Source organism: Borostomias antarcticus, assembly GCF_949987555.1.
Source record: "Borostomias antarcticus genome assembly, chromosome: 4".
In the NCBI taxonomy this organism is placed as follows: domain Eukaryota; kingdom Metazoa; phylum Chordata; class Actinopteri; order Stomiiformes; family Stomiidae; genus Borostomias; species Borostomias antarcticus.
In genome coordinates, this window is record NC_140237.1 from 17,256,370 (window position 1) to 17,277,197 (window position 20,828).

The 20,828-nt window shown below is 49.2% G+C and overlaps 2 protein-coding genes across 2 annotated transcripts; one reads left to right on the forward strand and one right to left on the reverse strand.

Moving 5' to 3' along the window:
* Positions 1-855: 855 nt before the first annotated feature.
* ctr9 (CTR9 homolog, Paf1/RNA polymerase II complex component) lies at positions 856-11,349 on the forward strand. The gene is made up of 23 exons (XM_084437153.1): positions 856-991; positions 1,590-1,688; positions 2,544-2,783; positions 2,880-2,997; positions 3,084-3,173; positions 3,462-3,718; positions 3,816-3,923; positions 4,021-4,257; positions 4,497-4,715; positions 5,174-5,357; positions 5,454-5,542; positions 5,782-5,967; positions 6,074-6,161; positions 6,398-6,546; positions 6,655-6,771; positions 6,939-7,084; positions 8,707-8,778; positions 9,030-9,165; positions 9,430-9,576; positions 9,872-10,014; positions 10,091-10,190; positions 10,327-10,436; positions 10,524-11,349. Exons 1-23 carry the CDS (start codon positions 947-949, stop codon positions 11,032-11,034), a joined length of 3,591 nt encoding a protein of 1,196 aa, XP_084293279.1. The 5' UTR covers positions 856-946; the 3' UTR covers positions 11,035-11,349.
* Positions 11,350-12,381: 1,032 nt separating this feature from the next.
* On the reverse strand, positions 12,382-19,862 carry eif4g2a (eukaryotic translation initiation factor 4, gamma 2a; the record flags this gene model as incomplete). Its single annotated transcript, XM_084437264.1, has 20 exons — positions 12,382-13,691; positions 13,792-13,913; positions 14,216-14,424; positions 14,601-14,805; positions 15,274-15,532; positions 15,653-15,868; positions 15,964-16,068; positions 16,162-16,290; positions 16,406-16,513; positions 16,621-16,787; positions 17,079-17,208; positions 17,319-17,501; positions 17,581-17,691; positions 17,793-17,944; positions 18,334-18,400; positions 18,550-18,681; positions 18,814-18,916; positions 19,221-19,346; positions 19,571-19,636; positions 19,795-19,862. Coding segments are annotated over 20 exons (2,724 nt in total), but the record flags the coding sequence as incomplete, so codon positions are not given.
* Positions 19,863-20,828: the final 966 nt, after the last annotated feature.

Below are 20,828 nucleotides of genomic sequence, written 5' to 3' on the forward strand. Positions count from 1 at the left end.
CTTACCTCCCAAATGTGAACAGTTCCCCTTACAGCTGCAGAATATCATCATTTGAAACAACGAACAGCCACGGCCTACATCTCATTATAAAAGCTGGTTATCAAACATAATTTAATTTGAGAAAGCTCAATGTTTTGTTGCCAGTTTGCTGTGATGTTAGGAGAAAAAACCCCTGAAATGCTCTCCAGAGAGCCTGTTGATCATCCGCTACATATCAAAACCAGCTGACACCCGTCTCCCCCTCCCCTCCCTCCTCGCTGATTCCTGGCCCAGGCCTTCACTCAGCAAGGTAGTTAATGCACCAAAATTAATCAGTTTATCATATCAAATGGACCATCTGCAGCACATTGAGCTGAGCCCTCTCATAACTAGGCCTACTTTTTCTTTTCATTTCAAACCTTTATTTATATTCGTAAAGCACTGAGGTTTCACTCATTTACAGTGTTGACGAGTTCGCACAACTCACACTACTGAGTCCACTCTTCAACAACTCACCAATGTGCAGTTTTCAAACATTAGGGCCTACATTACATTACATTTCAAAAATGAATTTAGAATGTTGATTTATACCTAGCCCTAAAAAGCCCCCCACTAAACCGTTGCAAAGGGCATTGCATCAAATGCAGTATGCAAAACAAACGATGTGACTTTTCCAAAACCACATTTGACATTTTATACAATATATTATACATTTTTGCATATGCAGCAGCACGCGACCTCTCGGATATTTCATGCTGATGTCTCTGGAGCAACATGATCAGCGAATCAGCAGTGAATCGGGAGAACTGTCATCGTCACTACCAGCAGCTTGTGTGACCCGGACATCATTCTGAGCACACCCACGGCGCGTTCTACAGCGGAAATAGCACTCATTCCTTGAGCACGGGGACTGTTGTGCACAATTTGACAAAATATTGACATAGCGAGTGGATTTCAAATAACCAAGATGTCTCGGGGTTCAATTGAAATCCCCTTACGGGACACAGATGAGGTAAGAACATGTTGGTTTGCTTGGCTTCTAGGATAACTTTGTTGGTGGCCTGTGTCAAAAGCTAAGCCAATGCTAGCTAGTTAGCAAGCAAGCTAACACACACGGTGAATTCAACAACAACGTTAGCTAAAGTTAAACTAGCCACTTTATCACCGATTTTGGTCTACTAGCAAGCTTGATCGCAATATCTAGCTAGCCAGCTGACAATGAAGATTGCTTAGCTAGACATTTACGTAAGTTAATCAAAACACTTCATATTCTGCAGACTTTTAGAGTTCTTCGGCAAGTAGATGTTGAGCATGAAGCTGCTGCAACTATGGGTATCACCACAGCCATATATGATTGATTCGGGACTTAGTTGTAAACATTGGACAGGTGATGAAGTCCTACCTAATCATAGCTGCTTCAGGTTGTCAAATCAGTTGATTAACGTTAGATCCCGCAAACATACTCTATAAACTGCCCCCCAGGACAGTGCCCAGTGATAAGATAGCAGTCTGCCTAGCTAGGGCAGCTGTAATGCTTATGGTTGAAGTTGAAGGTTGAACCTGTATGTGGGTAAAGGCATGCTGACCGTGTGCGGGTCTGTGTTCTACAGGTTATTGAGTTGGATTTCGACCAGTTGCCTGAAGGGGACGAGGTGATCAGCATCCTGAAACAGGAGCATACCCAGCTGCACATATGGATCGCTTTGGCCGTGAGTGAACTCGAGGAGCTCATGTTCTATACTATTCTTTTTCAGCCATTTAGTCTGTCCTGACAACCCCTGTTTGTGTGGTATGGTTTTTCATGACCCTAAGGACCTAGACTGTAAAGCTACTGCACACCTTCATATGTTTTTTAGGCAGATGTGTAGGAATAAAAAGAGCCACGTAGCTGAGAGAGGCTTCGGCACACTGTCCTTGCTTACAACAAATCACATTAGACACAGTCACATTAGACCCTCATCAGGTAAATTACATTTTATTTTTATAGCACCATTCATACAAATCAATGTAAAAAAGAGATGGATAAAAACATAAAACATCACAATGTAATCACAATGACAACAGATTTAAAAGAAACAATCAAATTAAAATAATAATAAATAAAAAAATATATATATAATGGCATAAAAAATAAAAACAGAGAATACAAATTAAGAATACTTTAAGATATTAACACAAGTAAAGCAATGTGGTAAAAGCAATATTAAAAAGGTAGGTTTATAAAAAAAAAAAGGTGAAGATCTCGCTTAAAGGTTTCCATTCTCAGGTCCTCTGGCAGGGTGTTCCAGCGGCTGGAGCCATCAGAACTGAAGGCTGCCTCCCCATGCCTCTTAGTCCTGGCTCTAGGAACCATTAAAAGCTCAGTGCCCAAGGACCTGAGGGACCTACTAGGTGTATATTTTAAAAGCATGGTAACTGATGAACTGACTCAAGTTATCTCATGATGGTCTAATGTGACCAAAACATGCTCAATAAAGTATTTTCTGCAAGCAAGGACAGTGCGGGAAACCTCTCAACGATGGCTGTCAGGACCACCATGACCCACCGCGTGTTCTCCCCCCCAGCTGGAGTACTACAAGCAGGGGAAGACGGAGGACTTCGTCAAGCTCCTGGAGGCGGCACGCATCGACGGAAACCTGGACTACCGGGACCACGAGAAGGACCAGATGACCTGTCTGGACACGCTGGCAGCCTACTACGTCCAGCAGGCGCGCAGGGAGAAGAACAAAGATGCCAAGAAAGAGCTGATCACGCAGGCCACCCTGCTCTACACCATGGCCGACAAGATCATCATGTATGACCAGGTGAGAAGAGGAGAGCGTGGAGACAGGACCGCTGTCGTAGGTCGAAGAACAAACATCACAGCTGTTAAAAACATTTTGTATTGTGTTTTTTAACAGAACCACTTGCTGGGTCGAGCCTGTTTCTGTCTCCTGGAGGGGGATAAGATGGACCAGGCCGACGCTCAGTTCCACTTCGTCCTGAACCAGTCCACCAACAACATCCCTGCTCTGCTGGGTGGGTGAGGCGCCGAGCGATGGTTAACTACCGCCACGGCTGGGACTGCTCACCTGAATAACCACAGTGATGTTATCTTTAAACAGGTAAAGCTTGCATCTCCTTCAATAAAAAGGATTATCGGGGAGCTTTGGCCTACTACAAGAAGGCGCTGCGCACAAACCCTGGATGTCCTGGTGAGCATTTACACCACAACCAGCAGGTCAACCCACTTACTGGCCCTTGTATGTTCTGAACCTCCTTTCTCTCTCTCTCTCTCTCTGTCTGTCTGTCTGTCTGTCTGTCTGTCTGTCTGTCTGTCTGTCTGTCTGTCTGTCTGTCTGTCTGTCTGTCTGTCTGTCTGTCTGTCTGTCTCTCACTCTCTCTCTCACACACACACACACACACACACACTCTCTTTCTCTCTCGCCCTCTCTCTCTCCCTCTCTCTCTCTCTCTCTCTCTCCCTCTTTCTCTCTGACTAGCCGAGGTACGTCTGGGGATGGGCCACTGCTTCGTCAAGCTCAACAAGCTGGAGAAGGCGCGCCTGGCGTTTGGCCGCGCCCTGGAGCTCAACTCCAAGTGCGTAGGCGCCCTGGTGGGCCTGGCCGTGCTGGAGCTCAACAGCAAGGAGGCCGACTCCATCAAGAACGGCGTGCAGCTCCTCTCCAGGGCCTACACCATCGACCCCAGCAACCCCATGGTGCTCAACCACTTGGCCAACCACTTCTTCTTCAAAAAGGTAAGCGTCGTCGGTATCTTTGATCCTGGTTTATTTTGGCAGGCTCCTGGACGTGACCGTAGGTATTCAGTCTAATGTGATTTCCTCTCGTCTTCAGGACTACAGCAAAGTGCAGCACCTGGCTCTCCATGCCTTCCACAACACCGAGGTGGAGGCCATGCAGGCGGAGAGCTGCTACCAGTTGGCCCGCTCCTTCCACGTGCAGGTGAGTCCTCAGGCCAGCCACAGCGAGCTCACAGCCACACCACCCCTCTCTGAGCCAAGGGAACGTCCACATGTCTCCGCCTCTTGCTGTTTTCCAGGAGGACTACGACCAGGCCTTCCAGTACTACTACCAGGCCACCCAGTTCGCCTCATCCACCTTCGTGCTCCCGTTCTTCGGCCTGGGGCAGATGTACGTGTACCGGCGGGACAAGGAGAACGCAGCGCAGTGCTTTGAGAAGGTCCTGAAGGCGTACCCCAACAACTACGAGACCATGAAGATCCTAGGCTCTCTCTACGCCACCTCAGATGACCAGGAGAAAAGAGACATCGCCAAAGTACGTGCAGACGTTCTAGCAGTGTTTGGAGTGTCCATATCTCTGAAGTGACAACCGATAAGCGTATTAGAATACTAGAATCAGCTGTACTGTATAGCCAAGCAATGGCATTGCAGTGGATTTGCACAAAGATATTCATATATTACTTGTATAAGATATACTATTATTCTGAAATATATGAATATAATACAAATACTGTGCAATAAAGTAGCACTATTCTCTCTCTGTCTCTTCTCCAGGGCCACCTGAAGAAGGTGACCGAGCAGTACCCCGATGACGTGGAGGCGTGGATCGAGCTGGCTCAGATCCTGGAGCAGACGGACATCCAGGGGGCCCTGTCCGCCTACGGCACCGCCACCCGCATCCTGCAGGAGAAGGTCCAGGCCGACGTGCCCCCCGAGATCCTCAACAACCTGGGGGCTCTGCACTTCAGACTGGGCAACCTGGGCGAGGCCAAGGTGGGTCTGCTGGTCAGGAGGAGGGACCAGGATTGTTTGGACTAGGATGAGGCATTGTTTGGACTAGGATGAGGCATTGTTTGGATTAGGATGAGTCCTTGTTTGGACTAGGATGAGTCCTTGTTTGGACTAGGATGAGTCCTTGTTTGGACTAGGATGAGTCCTTGTTTGGACCAGGATGAGTCCTTGTTTGGACCAGGATGTGTTCTTGTTTTCACTAGTGTCTTTGCTCACCCACTACCAGATCAACTAGGCCTGTGTAACTGATGAACAAACAAGTAAACCCAGTATATATACAGTACCAGAGATGAACACAAGTAAACCCAGTTTATATACCAGAGATTAACACAAGTAAACCCAATATATATACCAGAGATGAACACAAGTAAACCCAGTATATATACCAGAGATTTGGTGCATGTGACTGGTAGATCTTGAGTCTGTCTTCTGTCCATCAGAAATACTTCCTTGCGTCTCTGGAGCGGGCCAAGGCCGAGGGCGAGCACGACGAGCATTACTACAACGCCATCTCTGTCACCACCTCCTACAACCTGGCCCGCCTCTACGAGGCCATGTGCGAGTTCCACGAGGCCGAGAAGCTTTACAAGAACATCCTGAGGGAGCATCCCAACTACGTGGACTGTGAGCAGAGGAGCCGTCGCGCACCGTGGTCATGTCCGTGTCCTCGGAGGGGTGTCATCTTGGCTTAACTGGATATCTTTGTTTCTATCGCTGCAGGTTACCTGCGTCTTGGAGCAATGGCTCGTGACAAAGGGAATTTCTATGAAGCTTCAGACTGGTTCAAAGAGGCCCTGCAGATCAACCAGGTATTGCTCTTTTATAGGTCCTAGTCTTTCAGCACTTTGAGATCGTCCTACAATGAAAAGCACTTTGTAAATTAAAGGAATTATTTATTTATGATTATTACTGTTGTGCGTCTTCTCGCTGTGTCGTAGTAGCCTAAGTACATTGGCTTTTCCAGATGTTTCTATACGTTGCACCACACAGTGTCTCGTAGAGGTGGTCACACGTCTGCTTGGTCTGACCTGTCCTCTGTCCCTGGCAGGATCACCCCGACGCCTGGTCCCTGATCGGGAACCTCCACCTGGCCAAGCAGGAGTGGGGCCCCGGCCAGAAGAAGTTTGAGCGCATCCTGAAGCAGCCGTCCACCCAGAACGACACCTACTCCATGCTGGCGCTGGGCAACGTGTGGCTGCAGACGCTTCACCAGCCCACCCGAGACCGTGAGAAGGTGAGGCGGACCGCCGAGGAGCTTCGTCAGGAACACGGGAGGCAGAATATGCAACGTGTGTGAAAAGGAACCTGAGTTTGAGTCCCCTCCCTCCCTCCCTCCCCAGGAAAAGAGACACCAGGATCGAGCCCTGGCCATTTACAAGCAGGTCTTACGAAATGATTCGAAGAACCTCTACGCTGCCAACGGCATCGGTTGGTCATCCTCCCTCGCTCCTCACACATGTTTAACACCTTGGTATCCGCTAGCTAGCCGTTAGCTATCCGTTAGCTAGCTGTTAGCTATCCGTTAGATAGCCGTTAGCTAGCTGTTAGCTATCCGTTAGTTAGCCATTGGCTATCCGCTAGCTATCCGTTAGCTATCCGTTAGCTATCCGTTAGCTAGCCGCCGCCCTGCAGCCACAGCGTCTGTCTGTCTGTCCGCCCCCCAGGTGCGGTGCTGGCCCACAAAGGCTACTACCGGGAGGCGCGCGACGTGTTCGCCCAGGTGAGGGAGGCCACGGCCGACATCAGTGACGTGTGGCTCAACCTGGCCCACATCTACGTGGAGCAGAAGCAGTACATCAGCGCCGTGCAGATGGTGAGCGACCCCAGTAGAAACCCACCGGTCCGCCGCAAACATCCTAGTGCTTTGATTTTCATCAGACATTACATACAAGTATTTGGATTTTTTCTGTCCCTCTTTTAGTACGAGAATTGTCTGAAGAAATTCTACAAGTATCAGAACACGGAGGTGCTGCTGTACCTGGCCCGAGCGCTCTTCAAATGCGGGAAGCTCCATGAGTGCAAACAGACCTTGCTGAAGGTAACTAACACGCATGACTTGGTCGCTCGGACCTGACCGGGCCTCGCTGGTTGAAGATGGCGAGGTAGTTTAGCAGAGTTTAGTCTAGAGTTTGACTGTGAGACTGTTCTCCCGCTTATCGTGTCCGTGCGTGCGCGTCTGTGTTGCACTCGCTGTCCGCCCGCCAGGCGCGTCACGTGGCCCCCAGCGACACGGTGCTGATGTTCAACGTGGGCCTGGTGCTGCAGCGCCTCGCCACGCTGGTGCTGAAGGACGAGAAGAGCAACCTGAAGGCCGTGCTGAGCGCCGTGAAGGAGCTGGAGCTGGCCCATCGGTAAGACCTGGACCCTCAGCCCGCTAGGCTGACCCCCTCGCCACCCTCAGCCTGCTAGTCTGACCCCCCCGCCACTCTCGGACTAATCCTCCCTCGCTCTCTCCTCCTCTCCTGTCCCTCCTCCTCTCCCTACTCTCTCTCTCCCTCCTCCTCTCCCTCCTCTCCTCTCCCTCCTCCTCTCTCTCTTCTCTCTCCCTCCTCTCCCTCTTTCTCGCCCTCCTCCTCTCTCTCCCTCCTCTCACTCCTCTTCTCCCTCTCTCCCTCCTCCTCTCCCTCACCCTCCACCTCTCCCTCCTCTCACTCCTCCTCTCCCTCTCCCTTCTTCTCTCCCTCCTCTCCTCTCCCTCCTCTCTCTCCCTCCTCCTCTCCCTCTTTCTCGCCCTCCTCCTCTCTCCCTCCTCCTCTCCCTCTTCCTCTCCCTCCTATCTCTCCCTCCTCTCCCTCTCTCTCCCTCCTTCCTCTTCTCCCTCCTCCTCTCTCTCTCTCCCTCCTCCTCTCCCTCTCCTTCCTCCTCTCCCTCCTCCTCACCCTCTCCTTCCTCCTCTCCCTCTCCTTCCTCCTCTCCCTCCTCCTCTCCCTCTCCTTCCTCCTCTCCCTCTCCTTCCTCCTCTACCTCCTCCTCTCCCTCTACCTCCTCCTCTCTCTCTCCTTCCTCCTCTCCCTCCTCCTCTCCCTCTACCTCCTCCTCTCTCTCTCCTTCCTCCTCTCCCTCTCCCTCCTCCTCTCCCTCTACCTCCTCCTCTCCCTCTACCTCCTCCTCTCTCTCTCCCTCCTCCTCTCCCTCTCCCTCCTCCTCTCCCTCTCCTTCCTCCTCTCCCTCTCCTTCCTCCTCCTCTCCCTCTACCTCCTCCTCTCCTCTCTCTCTTCTCTCTCCCTCTTTCTCGCCCTCCTCCTCTCTCTCCCTCCTCTCACTCCTCTTCTCCCTCTCTCCCTCCTCCTCTCCCTCACCCTCCACCTCTCCCTCCTCTCCCTCCTCCTCTCACTCCTCCTCTCCCTCTCCCTTCTTCTCTCCCTCCTCTCCTCTCCCTCCTCTCTCTCCCTCCTCCTCTCCCTCTTTCTCGCCCTCCTCCTCTCCCTCTTCCTCTCCCTCTCTCTCCCTCTTCCTCTCCCTCCTCCTATCTCTCCCTCCTCTCCCTCTCTCTCCCTCTCCTTCCTCTTCTCCCTCCTCCTCTCTCTCTCTCTCCTCCTCTCTCTCTCTCTCCCTCCTCCTCTCCCTCTCCTTCCTCCTCTCCCTCCTCCTCACCCTCTCCTTCCTCCTCTCCCTCTACCTCCTCCTCTCCCTCCTCCTCTCCCTCTCCTTCCTCCTCTCCCTCTCCTTCCTCCTCTACCTCCTCCTCTCCCTCTACCTCCTCCTCTCTCTCTCCTTCCTCCTCTCCCTCCTCCTCTCCCTCTACCTCCTCCTCTCTCTCTCCTTCCTCTTCTCCCTCCTCCTCTCCCTCTACCTCCTCCTCTCCCTCTACCTCCTCCTCTCTCTCTCCCTCCATCATCTCCCTCTCCTTCCTCCTCTCCCTCTCCTTCCTCCTCTCCCTCTCCTTCCTCCTCCTCTCCCTCTACCTCCTCCTCTCTCTCTCTCTCTCTCTCTCTCTCTCTCCCCCTCCTCTCTCTCCCTCTCTCTCCTGCAGGTATTTCAGCTACCTGGTCAAGGCCGGAGACAAGATGAGATTTGACCTGGCGCTCGCCTCTACTGAAGCCAGGTCCGTGTTTGAGAGCTTTTGAGGGGATTTGCTGAAAGCGAGTGGCGGTCAACAACCATGCGAGCCTGGGTTGTAATAAGCCCTAGTGGTCAGAGTGGGTGTGGGCATTCTACATGTTTAAGAGTAAGTTATGGTTGTAAACCTGTGTGCGTGCGTGCCGTTTGTGTGCGTGTGTGTGTGTGTGCGCATGTGCGTGCGCGCGTGTGTTGTGTGTGTGTTGTGTGTGTGTGTGTGTGTGTTGTCCGGTGCAGGCAGTGCTCTGACCTGCTGAGCCAGGCCCAGTACCACGTGGCGCGAGCGCGGAAGCAGGACGAGGAGGAGAAGGAGCTGAGGGCCAAGCAGGAGCAGGAGAGAGACATCCTGCGCCAGCAGATCATGAAGGAAAAGGTTAGTACCGGAGGACGTGGTGATGTCACAGGTTGAACTGAACCGATCATAACAAGACCCCTTATCTACCTCATGTGGGAGTACCGGCCAGTCTGAAAAACAAGACGAGAAGGAAATAAGGGCATCATTCTGTATTGATGTGATTCAGCAGTGGTGTGTTGATGTGTGTGTGGTGTTGGGGGCCCAGTGGTGTGTTGATGTGTGTGTGGTGATGGGGGCCCAGTGTGAAAAGCCTGACTGTCTTCTCCTCTCTGCTGCTCCCAGGAAGAGAAGAGGACCAAGGTGGTGGAGGAGCAGAAGAAGCTGCTGGAGCAGAGAGCCATGTACGTGGAGAAGACCAAGAACCTCCTCTCCTTCGCAGACGGGATGAAGGAGCCAGCCAAGGAGAAGAGGAAGGGTGCGGGCGGTAGGGTGAGTACAGACGTGTTCAGGGTCACAGTGTTCATGAGAAGGTCGTTGTACCTGCTGCCCTTATCTTGTACTTGTGTTCTGCGTTGGAGAGGGAACCCACACGTGTTGCAGCAACAATAATTTTTATTCTAGTACTCGTAATAAACATGAATAAAAGAAAGAGAGTGAGAATCCACAAGAAGTCACCTTGTTAGCATTGTTAGCCGTGCGTCCGATTCACGCGCCTCTGGATAGAGGAGGAGAAGCGCTCGAACGCGGCGCGAATGACCCAGCATGCCGTGCATTTGTGTTCCAGAGAAAGAAGGGCGGGGACTTCGACGAGTTTGTCAACGACGACTCTGATGAGGAGCTGCCGGTGAAGAAGAGGAGGAAGAGGAGGGGCAGCGGCAGCGAGGAGGGCGAGGACGATGGGGACAAGTCCCGCAAGAAGAGGAGGAGGTGAGTCACCCAGAACGTTGGTGCTCGCCCGTGCAGCGCTCCCACGCAGAGTGTGACTTTTGACCCCGTGTTTCAGACCCGCCAAAGGAGGCGATGACGGCAGCGATGACGAGGAGGGAGGCTCACGACCCAAGAAGCAGCGCAAACCCAGACAGGGGGGCAGGAGGATGGAGAGGGTCAGGGGTCATTCTTACCTTGTTGACTTGTGTTTTCATTGAGAATGCAGTTGGAAACTCTGAACCTGAACGTGTCCAGGCTTGAACCTGAACGTGTCCAGGCTTGATGTCTGAACGGTTCTCTGTTTTCACGTAGGCCAAGCCCGAGCGCATGCCGCCGTCTCTCAAGGGCAAGATCAAGTCGAAGGCCATCATCTCGTCCTCCGACTCCTCCGATGAGGACGGGCTGAAGATCGCTGAGGACAGGTACGGATGTGAACAGTCACTAAAAAGAAAACCTCACGCCTTCATAATCGCTTCATCACTGAGTCACGGTTTTGCATCTCTGTCCAGGAACCCCAAAGACAGCGGCTCTGGGTCCGATGACGAGGGCGGACACAGGAAGCAGATCGCGTCCGACAGCGATTCAGACGCGGGGCCCCGGCGCTCGGGCAGCGAGGCGGGAAGCCCCCGGCGCTCCGGGGGGTCGGGTGGGGAGGACTCCGGGAGCGAACGCCCCGTGAAGAGGAGGAGAGCGCAGCGGCAGTCCGACTCTGAGCAGTCCGACAACGAGAACAAGAGGAGCCGCTCTGAGGGCTCGGAGGACGAGTCCCGGCCGGGGTCCCCTGCCGCAGCCTCCGACAGGGGTTCCGACAGGGGTTCCGACAGGGGTTCCGACAGGGGGTCCGACAGGGGTTCCGACAGAGGTTCTGATAGGGGTTCCGACCGGGGTTCCGACAGGGGTTCAGATAGGGGTTCCGGCCGGGGTTCCGAGGCCGGCTCAGACAACGAGCGCTCGCCGGCGCGCTCCGAGGGCTCTAACAACGCGCCCTCCAACCGCGGCTCTGATGATGACAGCGACTGAGGCTGCTGACTCGGCACAGACTGACTCTTACAGTAAGAGAGAAGAAAAACCTCTTTGACAACTTTTTTTCTGTTATTTTGTAGAGAGGTTCTGAGAACAAGTTTGTTTTTTTGATTCCGTCTTGATTTGTATCCTGAAAGGAGCACCTTGTTTTGCCTGTCACATGCTAGTTTATGATTGTCGGACTGTTAAAACTTTTACATCGATGCTGTACCTTTGTCATCACTTTCTTTTGTTGATGGTGACAGAAAATCAGATGAGCTGTCTGAAAGCCTCTTTTGTACGTCAGATGATTAGAACTGATTAGAACACTCTCCCAGACAAAAGGTATGTACATAATAAAGACATTTGAAAGATAATGTGTTTGTTTCTCAGAACAAAGGTGTATGACTATTACTTGCTATTTTAAACCCTTTCCCTCAAGCTGGAGACACGACACCACACAACTACATGTATGGGGTAAATGTGATGCAACAGTGTTGGCTGCATATCCCTAACAGGCCCTGTTCATTGTGGACCACATCATCCTTTCACTAAGCACAAAGTACCTCTGTTGGGTTGCGTCATTATTGCCGAACTGAATTTTGACAATGAAAAAAACGTGTTGCAATGTTAAAGTCCCCTCTATAGATTGGCTCTAAGAAATAGAGCCATTTGGCAGTGTGCCTGGGCAGTTGAATGTGTATTAATAGAGTTGAGAGATGCAGAGGTTTTGAACGCTCTGCCCCCATTCCTGAGGTTCCAGACTGGTGGAGGAAGCAGACGCATGTGAGCAGCTCAGCTGAGGCCTTTGGCCAGACCATCCTGCTCTGGCTACTGGGCGTCAGAGGGCGTTCATATGCTCCTAATGGGCCTTTTATCTCCTCAGCTGCCATGAAGCACGCAATCACTCCCTGCAGCCATTGCTGTAACCTACTGGAACTAGCTAACACAGCTCTCCTTCAACCTGACTGACTCCACTAACGCTAGTTAGGAAATGGCCACAATGTCTCATACCAGATGTAATGTTGGCTCCAATGTCTGAAATCAAACCATGTCATGAATCTTCATTAGGGAGTGGCTAGCTGAATAGGGGCTTGCTAATTTAGGCACACATTCCTCAAACAAAACAAAACAGCTCACATCCATGGTAACCTGAAGAAACAGTGCTTTTTGCTGGTCGTTCTGTACCTCTAAGCCGGCCAGAGGAAGTCTGACCGTTAGCACTGGTCACTAGGGAGCCCTGCGTTGCAACAGAGATAACCAGACGTTTCTAAACCCAGTCTGATTGGTCACTTGGCAGGCGGATGGAAGACACAATCCAGTCAGTGTTTAACTTTATTGAAAGTTAAGCAAATAGTGGTACACTGAACATTCTGAGCACTTAACACATCCTCACAGTAACACTTTTATATAGAAAGTTTCTTTGTACAGATTGAGACCTCGTGATTTCATCAGATCAAGTTAAATTGGGAGATTACTGTATCATGATAAAAACTATCAATAAATATCTAGAGTAGACAAATATGGCAAACAGGCTTAAATTTTTTGCACGAGGGGGGCAAGGCTAGAAGTTTAACAAAATCAAATTCAAGTTTACACTAACTTTATTCCCCAATTAAAAGACCGGTTAAAAAAATCAGTTACACTTTTCAGCATATAGCTTGAAAAACTGTTACAACAGAGCAGAGCATGTTTTTGGTAGTCCGCGCACATGCTGTAATGCTGAGGAATTCAAGTATCACAAAGTTTGACAGATACAGTGGGTACAAGGGTTGGTACAAGGGTTGATAAATTAACAAGGCCGCATAATTCCATTTCTCCCAGCAGAATGTTTCCATACCTCCACAAAAAGCACTTAAAAGGGATGAATTTGAAGTTTTACAATCAGAGTTTATGTTGTGCAAGTAAACCAGTTTTTTTTTTACAGACTTGTGCATCAGTCCAGACTAAGCATTTTTATTTGAAATGGGACATGAAGTAATTCAACTTTAGCACATGACGCCCGTAATGAGGAGGTAGAAACACAAGCAACAACTATTAGATGTTATGGTGGTAACCGATGATTACAGTTCAGGATTCTTTGTAACAATCAAGGGATGAGTGAATATATTGCAACGACTCATGTATGACGTTGAGCAAAGTGCATCTCTACAGTGTAGCTAATCGGTTAACACAAGCAGAAGAGCAGCATAGCAGGAAACAGGGCCTTGGCAATACATTAGTTATAATGCAAAACAAAGGTCTAGGTTCAAAGCTGCCAATACCATTGATCTCCCACAGGCTCTTAGGAAAGACAGTAAACCATTTTGCGCTTAAGACCTTGAGCTAAGTCAAGAGCCCCAAAAAGGAAGAAAAAAAAAAAAAAAGAAGCAAAGAATAATAAAAAAACATGCATTGGCTTAACATGGCAAAAAACTTGATAGCGGAATGAATTGTTGCAGTGGTTAGAATATGCGTTTAACAATGAGAAGTAAAAAAACAAAAAAGGAGAAGGGGCAGGTGCAGAACGGAAAAAAAGAAAGCTGTATTATAGATCAAATAAAAAAGAAGAAAAAGCTGTATCATATGATGGTAGAACGTCTTCACACCACAAGGCTTTGGCTGCTTCTTCAGTCTGCCTCCTCCTCTGACTCCTCCTCCTCGGCCGTCTCCAGCCAGGTCAGCCACTGGTTCACCTGGAGGATGATGAGGAGAGGATGAGAGAAGGAAGGAGCAGTGCTGGTGTGACCGCTGGACCACGGTCAGGGACAATAAAGCAAGGGCTGACATCCTTACCTGGAACAACGCTCTCCCCTTCCCAGGAAACTCTTGTGTGATGTCTTCTTTCCAAGCAAGGAAGGCTTCTTCTTCAATTATCTCCATATCATAAAAGTTGACAAAGTAGCGCAGTAACATGCCTGGAGGGAAGCAGGAAACACACGGTTTAGAAAAACACCATTAGAAAGACCATTCATTGGGTTTAAAATCAGGACGGAGCGTTAGCGTGTGATTGAGGTGGCGTTTCTGGGCGCGCACCTTTAGGGAAGGCTTTAGTATTGAGGTGGCGTTTCTGGGCGCGTACCTTTAGGGAAGGCTTTAGTATTGAGGTGGCGTTTCTGGGCGCGTACCTTTAGGGAAGGCTTTAGTATTGAGGTGGCGTTTCTGGGCGCGTACCTTTAGGGAAGGCTTTAGTATTGAGGTGGTGTTTCTGGGCGCGTACCTTTAGGGAAGGCTTTAGTATTGAGGTGGACATGCAGGGCGTAGAGAGCGCTGACTTGCAGGTCCACGTGGTCGTGAAGGAACTTCTGCATCACGGGCTTGAAGGCCAGCAGCAGCTGCTTCTCCTGGTCCATCTGCTCCTTCGTGGGGGAAGAGAGTTGGTCTTCTTCCTCATCAGCGTTGATCTCGTGGGCAATGTACTGCAAGAAGCTGGGGAGGAGGAGGAGGGGGGGGGGGGAGCAGAGACAACCAGGACAACAGCACAAAGTAAGGAAAAAGAATTTGGCATGAAGATTGATGATTTCCAATTATGTCTACATAGAAAACATCAATCAGCAGCCAGAGCCATCAGTGTTTGACACGGCGATGCAGTTTCCAGTGCGTACCTGGTCATGAGGATGTTGACGAAGCCCTTGTCTGTGTGGAGTTTGGGGGAGATGTTGTCCTTGATCCACTTGTAGATGGACTGGGGAGACGGGTCGGCCTTGATCTGCTTCAGCAGCTCCTTCTCCAGCTTCATCAGCGGGAACAGGAAGCTCAGCCCTTTGCCCTCCAAGATCTCCAGCATTCGATCCTTGTTTTGGTCGATTTCTAGGAAACGTGGGAGGGGGGAGGGGGTCATTGAGCCAGTGTGGCGCCATCTGCAAGAACTGGTCCTATATATAGCAGCCACATTTCTACATGACCAGAGATACTTTTGTAGCACTCTTGTAGCACTCCTGTCTTTTCTATTAAAATGCTAATGTAGCCTACATTTTATTTTAGTGATTTTAAGTAATTTATAAAAAAAAAGGAAAGAAAAACAGGAAAAAAAGAGTAAGATAATGTGGAATATGATATTTGTGATAACCTGTCCTCCACCTGTCCTCCTCCTGTCATAGTAGGATCCTGACCCTCCCATACGCTAAGGAACAGAGTCCTGAGATGTCCCTACTGTCCCTACAAGGCATCAAGACTCTTCGACGCCCACATCAGTGGTGGAGGGGGGGCCTACCAGGCAGCATCTTCTGCATGTTGACCTTGCTCTGCTGGAAGAGGTCGGTCAGGGGTGGAACCTACCGGGCAGCATCTTCTGCATGTTGACCTTGCTCTGCTGGAAGAGGTCGGTCAGCCAGTCGCGGTCCTTCATCTTGGCGGTCTGCTGCAGGCAGAGCAGGAAGAGGGGGAAGTGGGTGCCGTTCTCCAGGGGATGGGCGAGCTCCGCCACGCTCACCAGCTCGGCAATGATGGACCGCGCCGCAAACTGGGCCAGGTAGGACTTGACCAGCGGGATGTCCACCTCCAGCTTAGGACACTGGTCCAGAACGCTGAGGAAGGCCTGGGGAGAAGTAGACCAGGGAGATCTTGTTCAGTGCCCAGGGAAATTACTTGCCATTACCTACAATGCACCGCCAGGTATATCAAGAGGCCCCGTGTTCTGGTTGAAAGTGAGGCTCACCTGCAAGAAGCTCTCTCCAGAGATGAGGCCCTCTGTGCGGAGTGTGTGGATGAGGGTGCTGGCCTGCTCCTTGTCGTCGTCCGAGCGGTCCAGGGAACAGATTACAATCTTGCTCAACATCTCGGGCAGGAAATGCTTGGGAGCCTTCATCTCCCTCACACTGTTCACAGCTTCATCAATGTTTTTGCCGTTCAGGTAATCAGTCACTATGGTCTCCTGGAGGATTTTTAAAAAAGGACAAATGTGATTTTTTGGATCTCCTGCAAGGAGAGGGAATACATTCACAGCTGAGAGAGGTTCAGGGAACCTACGGTCATCTTCAGCAGCTCTTCCCTTGCCGGAGGTGGTTTCTTGTTGGTCTTTGAGGGTTTCTCCTGGATCGGAGGAGGGTTGGTCTTCAGACCGAGCTGTGGGGGCTGAGAGATGACAAACAGGTTTGAGTTGAACCCAAAGACCCAACGTGAGCTGCTGAGCGGTGCGTACAAGTACAGACGGGATTCTCGGTGTACCTGTCCCAGCGGTGGAGTTTGAGTGCGCGGTGGTTGAGCGCTAGGAGGAATCATGGTCGGGATCTGAGGTTGCAACTTTGGCACTTGGTTTTTGTTTAAGAGGAATGACTGTGCCGGTCTTAGGCTGATCTGGAAGGAGCAAAACACAGATTAAGTCATTTGTATAACATTTAAATACTCTACTCTTGTTGCAGGGTTATGGCTGGTTGCCTATATAAATCCTAGCTGAAGAGTGGGGCTGTACCTCATCAGCATTAAGCTGCCCTTTCTTGATGAAGCGGGGTGCCATATCCTTGGACTGGGCCTGCTGCTGCACTGAGTGGTTCTGGTTCTGGAAAAGTGGATTTTGCCCCTGAGGGAGGAGATGCACAGAATCAGTCAAACAGATGCTCAACGCCACGCAGGTGCCCCGAATTAAAACAATCCGATAGAGTGAACACAAACATGCACATCCTGTACCTGGTTAGATTTCATGAAGGGCTTGCCCCCCAGGTCAAACTGAGACTGGGGGGCGGGGGCGGTGTGTCCACTGTGGCCGTTGAAGAGCGGGTTTGTGCGGTGACGCCCCATGGTTGGGGAGTACCGGTCCTGTATCACCCCAGGGCCAGTACCGATCCCACTCCCAACTGGAAAGGACATGAACCATTAGACTGAACCATTTCCCTAGCCAACCCCTAACCACCACAACACTGACACTAATGATAGAACTCAATTAGCTTAAATATTGTAGTAGTTGTCCTCTACAAGGTTTGGGTGGATCTTCAACCTGATTAAACCAGGTTGATTATAGCAATGTGTTCACCTAAGCGAGTAGGATGTTTCAGGACAGTGGCGATGGGATAGCAGATAAGGAAGGAGAGGACATCAGCGCACACTCATCTCTAGTGGTTCAGATGTGGTTAGGTTTGTGGACATACCTGGCATCTGTCCAAACATATCAGCCAAACCACCAAGGGTTTCAAGTTTCATCCTTGGCATGAAGGCGCCATCCAAAAAGAAGTCAGTCCTCATCCCCTGGGCCATTGGTGGAATAAAAACACCCAAATCCTGCACAGGACACACAAAGGTAGAAATCCATTTAGATAACGCAAGCATGCACTTTAACAAATTGGTTTACATTCACACCAATGGCAGTTTCAACACTATAGTAAACCAACCTTAACTGCATCCTGACGAATCTGGTTAATCGTCTTTGGTCCGTTATCGATAAAAGCTTTGCGAGGCACCCAATTGTTCTCTCGCAACTCCAACGTATCCTGCAGCAGGAAACGAATCCTAGCTGGCAAGTCCTTGCTGTTCATTAAGGATTGCATACGGCCAAAGTACTGATCCATTAAAGACTGTAAAGACAGAAGAAACATTAATTATATATGCAAACCTTCAAACAAAGATGTACAACGAGTCTCGCCAAAAGCTTACCTTAGCTTTTTCATGATCTAGTCTAGGCCCCACTGTTCTCATTATCTGACAGAGGCACTCCAAATCTTCCCCCATATCCTTAAGTTGGACTCTCTTCTTCTTTTCCAAAAGCTGAAAAAATAGTTTTTAAGGAACAATTTACTTGAATGAAAACTAAACTTGACGGACCTTGTCAGTGAATCAAGATGGGGCCACATTCCAAGCCAACTTACTGTTTTGATGCACTTATGAAGGATAGATTCATGGATAAGATCAAGTTTGCCAAGTTCCCCAATGAATTTGATGTTGCCCAGCATCTTGATCTTGGCAATCGCACGCTGCTCCTCCTCCTCCGAGGTGAGAGGGTTGTCATGTTTGTCATAGACTGTAGGGAGACACACAGGTCAAGATAAAGAACAGACTGTAGGGAGACACAAGCCAATAATGTTTGTCATAGACTATATGGAGACAAGTCAGTCATGTTTCTCAGACTATATGGAGACACAAGTTAGTCATGTTTCTCATAGACTATATGGAGACACAAGTCAGTCATGTTTCTCATAGACTATATGGAGACAAGTCAGTCATTGTTTCTCATAGACAATATGGAGACAAGTCAGTCATTGTTTCTCATAGACTATACGGAGACACAAGCCAGTCATATTTCTCAAGACTATACGGAGACACAAGCCAGTCATGTTTCTCATAGACTATAGGGAGACACAAGTCAAGGTCAAGAGCCGAAATCTCAGAAACTGTAAAATGTTCACCCACTTTCAACATTTCTGGCACGGTTCTCAAATTCATCTTGAAGCTTAGAAATCAGAAGTCTCCTGAATGTCTGTAAAACAAAAAAGTTCACATGTTCTATTAATCACACAGAAGACAGAGAACCCCAAAGAACAGATTCATGTCAGAGTCAGAAGGATAAAACAGACATCGGCATCACACAAGTCCCACAACGAGGCCCACTGAGAAGCTGGCTCTTACGGTGCTCTGCTTTTGTGACGTTTGGATCTCCGGTGATGGGCCGTCAAAGTTTGGTGCGTCCTCGGCCAAGCGCAGACATAGCTGAGCATATAGCGAGCTATACTTGGGCTCTTCAAGGGCTTTGTCAACAATCTAGTAAACAAAAGAGAGATCTTCACTTGATATCGGTTGTTTGACAAAATGGATAACTAAGTCTGCGTGGATATGTCGATCTGGGGGAAAAGGACAACATGGAGTTAAACGTTAATGTTAACAACAACTCACCAGCAAGATGACTCCTTTTAGGACGAGTTTTGAATCTACGCCCACATTCAGGAGCTCAAGGCATAGCTTGTCAAACTTCTCAGGGGTCAGTTTATTCAGTATGCTGTGAAGGGAAAGGAGAAACCCCATTAGGTGGAAAACACATGCACACTTCTTCAGACAATAGCTTGTGTGTGTTTAGGGAAAGATCACAAGTTATTTCAACAATATCACCAACATCTGATCAAGGGTTCAGACAAGTCATCTTAGATGAAGGGGTCAAGGTGTAGGCCACATTGTGCAAGCACTCACGACTGGCTTGAGGGTTTCAAACGTCAATATACACGAGTTTGAGAAACAGGGATGTAATTAATGTGTTGTTAACTGCTGGCCAGGTAGCTTAGTCAGTTTTTTAGGACGACACATACCCTCTCACTTTCCTGAAGATTGCATCATGTCTTTCTTTTTCGTTGGAGGCGTTTACATCTCGTCTAGTGCTTCGTGAAGGTACCCATCTCTGACCGCCAGATCCTGGGGCTTTCCCCAGGAACTCGCTGCAAGACAACACAAAGGTATGAATGACATCGGCTTGTACCCGGGTCTGGATGAGGCTGCGTAGTACACCATTTGGCTGAACTCCAGAGAGATGGTTTGAACAGTCTTAAAAGTTGTATGCTCTTAATGAAGGTCTGACAGACCGAACGCTGTAAAACAATGCATCCAAGTGTGTGGAAATGATTTCTACCAGTTAAGTTATAAAGGTAAAATCGACTTGTACCTGTTGCCGACAATCTTGGGATGGTGCTGAGGTGCACCCCGACCTCCTCCTCCTCCCGAAGAAGCACTGTAACACAGAAGATATTTGATCAGATTTAATACTGCTGTCCATGTAGCCAACACAACTACAAGAAAGGGTGAATGATTTTATACTGAAAGTATGGGATTGTGTGTGTTGGGGAAAATGAGTGGCACTGGCTAGAGGAAACTACCAACGTAACATACCCGAAACGAGAAGCGCCCCCTTCTGCAATCGCACTCTCCACTTTGGCGGCTGGACAACGAAGAATTACCAAAAATAATAATATTCAACGGGAAGAGGTGGGCAAAAGCGAGCTGGAAGAAGAGAAATTGCTATTGAGTAATGTTAACGCAAATCAACAAACTAAGCAGTTAGAAAATAGTTTCTTACTGTATTAATTATATGGCTATAAACATTAGTGCTAAGTAACTAAAGTTCGATAATGAAGTTAACTAATCTAATAATGTTAGAAAATGTAAAGATAGCGTCTCAAAGCTGGCTGTACCAACATCCTTTGTTAGCAGGGGCATTCAAGCTAGCTAGCTAATCAGAAAATTAGCTAGCTAGCTAGCAGGCAAGCAAGGGAGGGAGGGTGGCCAAGCCATCTTCAATTGGGCAACTGATTATCTAGCTATCTATCTAGGTAGACAAACCTAATCTAAGGACTGTAGCCTAGAGTATATTCGGACAATGTATGTTGCAAAGACGCCTTTACTGGGTTAAAAGTAAAAATGCCGGTTCAGTGGCAATTGCCATTCCCAAAAGACGCCATTTTCTGATCATGGCACTCTAGTCAATGTGTAGAAGAAAGAATTCGCTAGCTGGCTACGCAATGTGCTACGATGACCACATTGGCTAGCAAGCTTGCTAGGATAGCTAGCTAGAGACTAGCGTGGCTAACAATCAGAAGCCATTTTAGAGGTGGCTAGCTTTAACAGCTAACGTTAGCTAGCCAGCTAACATGTCCAACACTACACAACAAGAATGACCGACCATACCTTTACAAAAGGAACTTCAGTTTTGTAGATTAGGTGGTTTCAAAAGAGAAGAAATAAAAGAAAGAAGAGGAAAAAAAGCTACGAGGTCGTGATTAAGTGGAAATCCTGAAATGAAGGCAGTGCGTCCCAGGCCAGACCTCGCACCGGTACAGAAGAATGCTGACTGTAATTGTACGTCACGCGTTTCTGGGACTTTATTCTCTGGGGGCTGCCCTGCCCCGCTCTGTACTGGAGCTGCG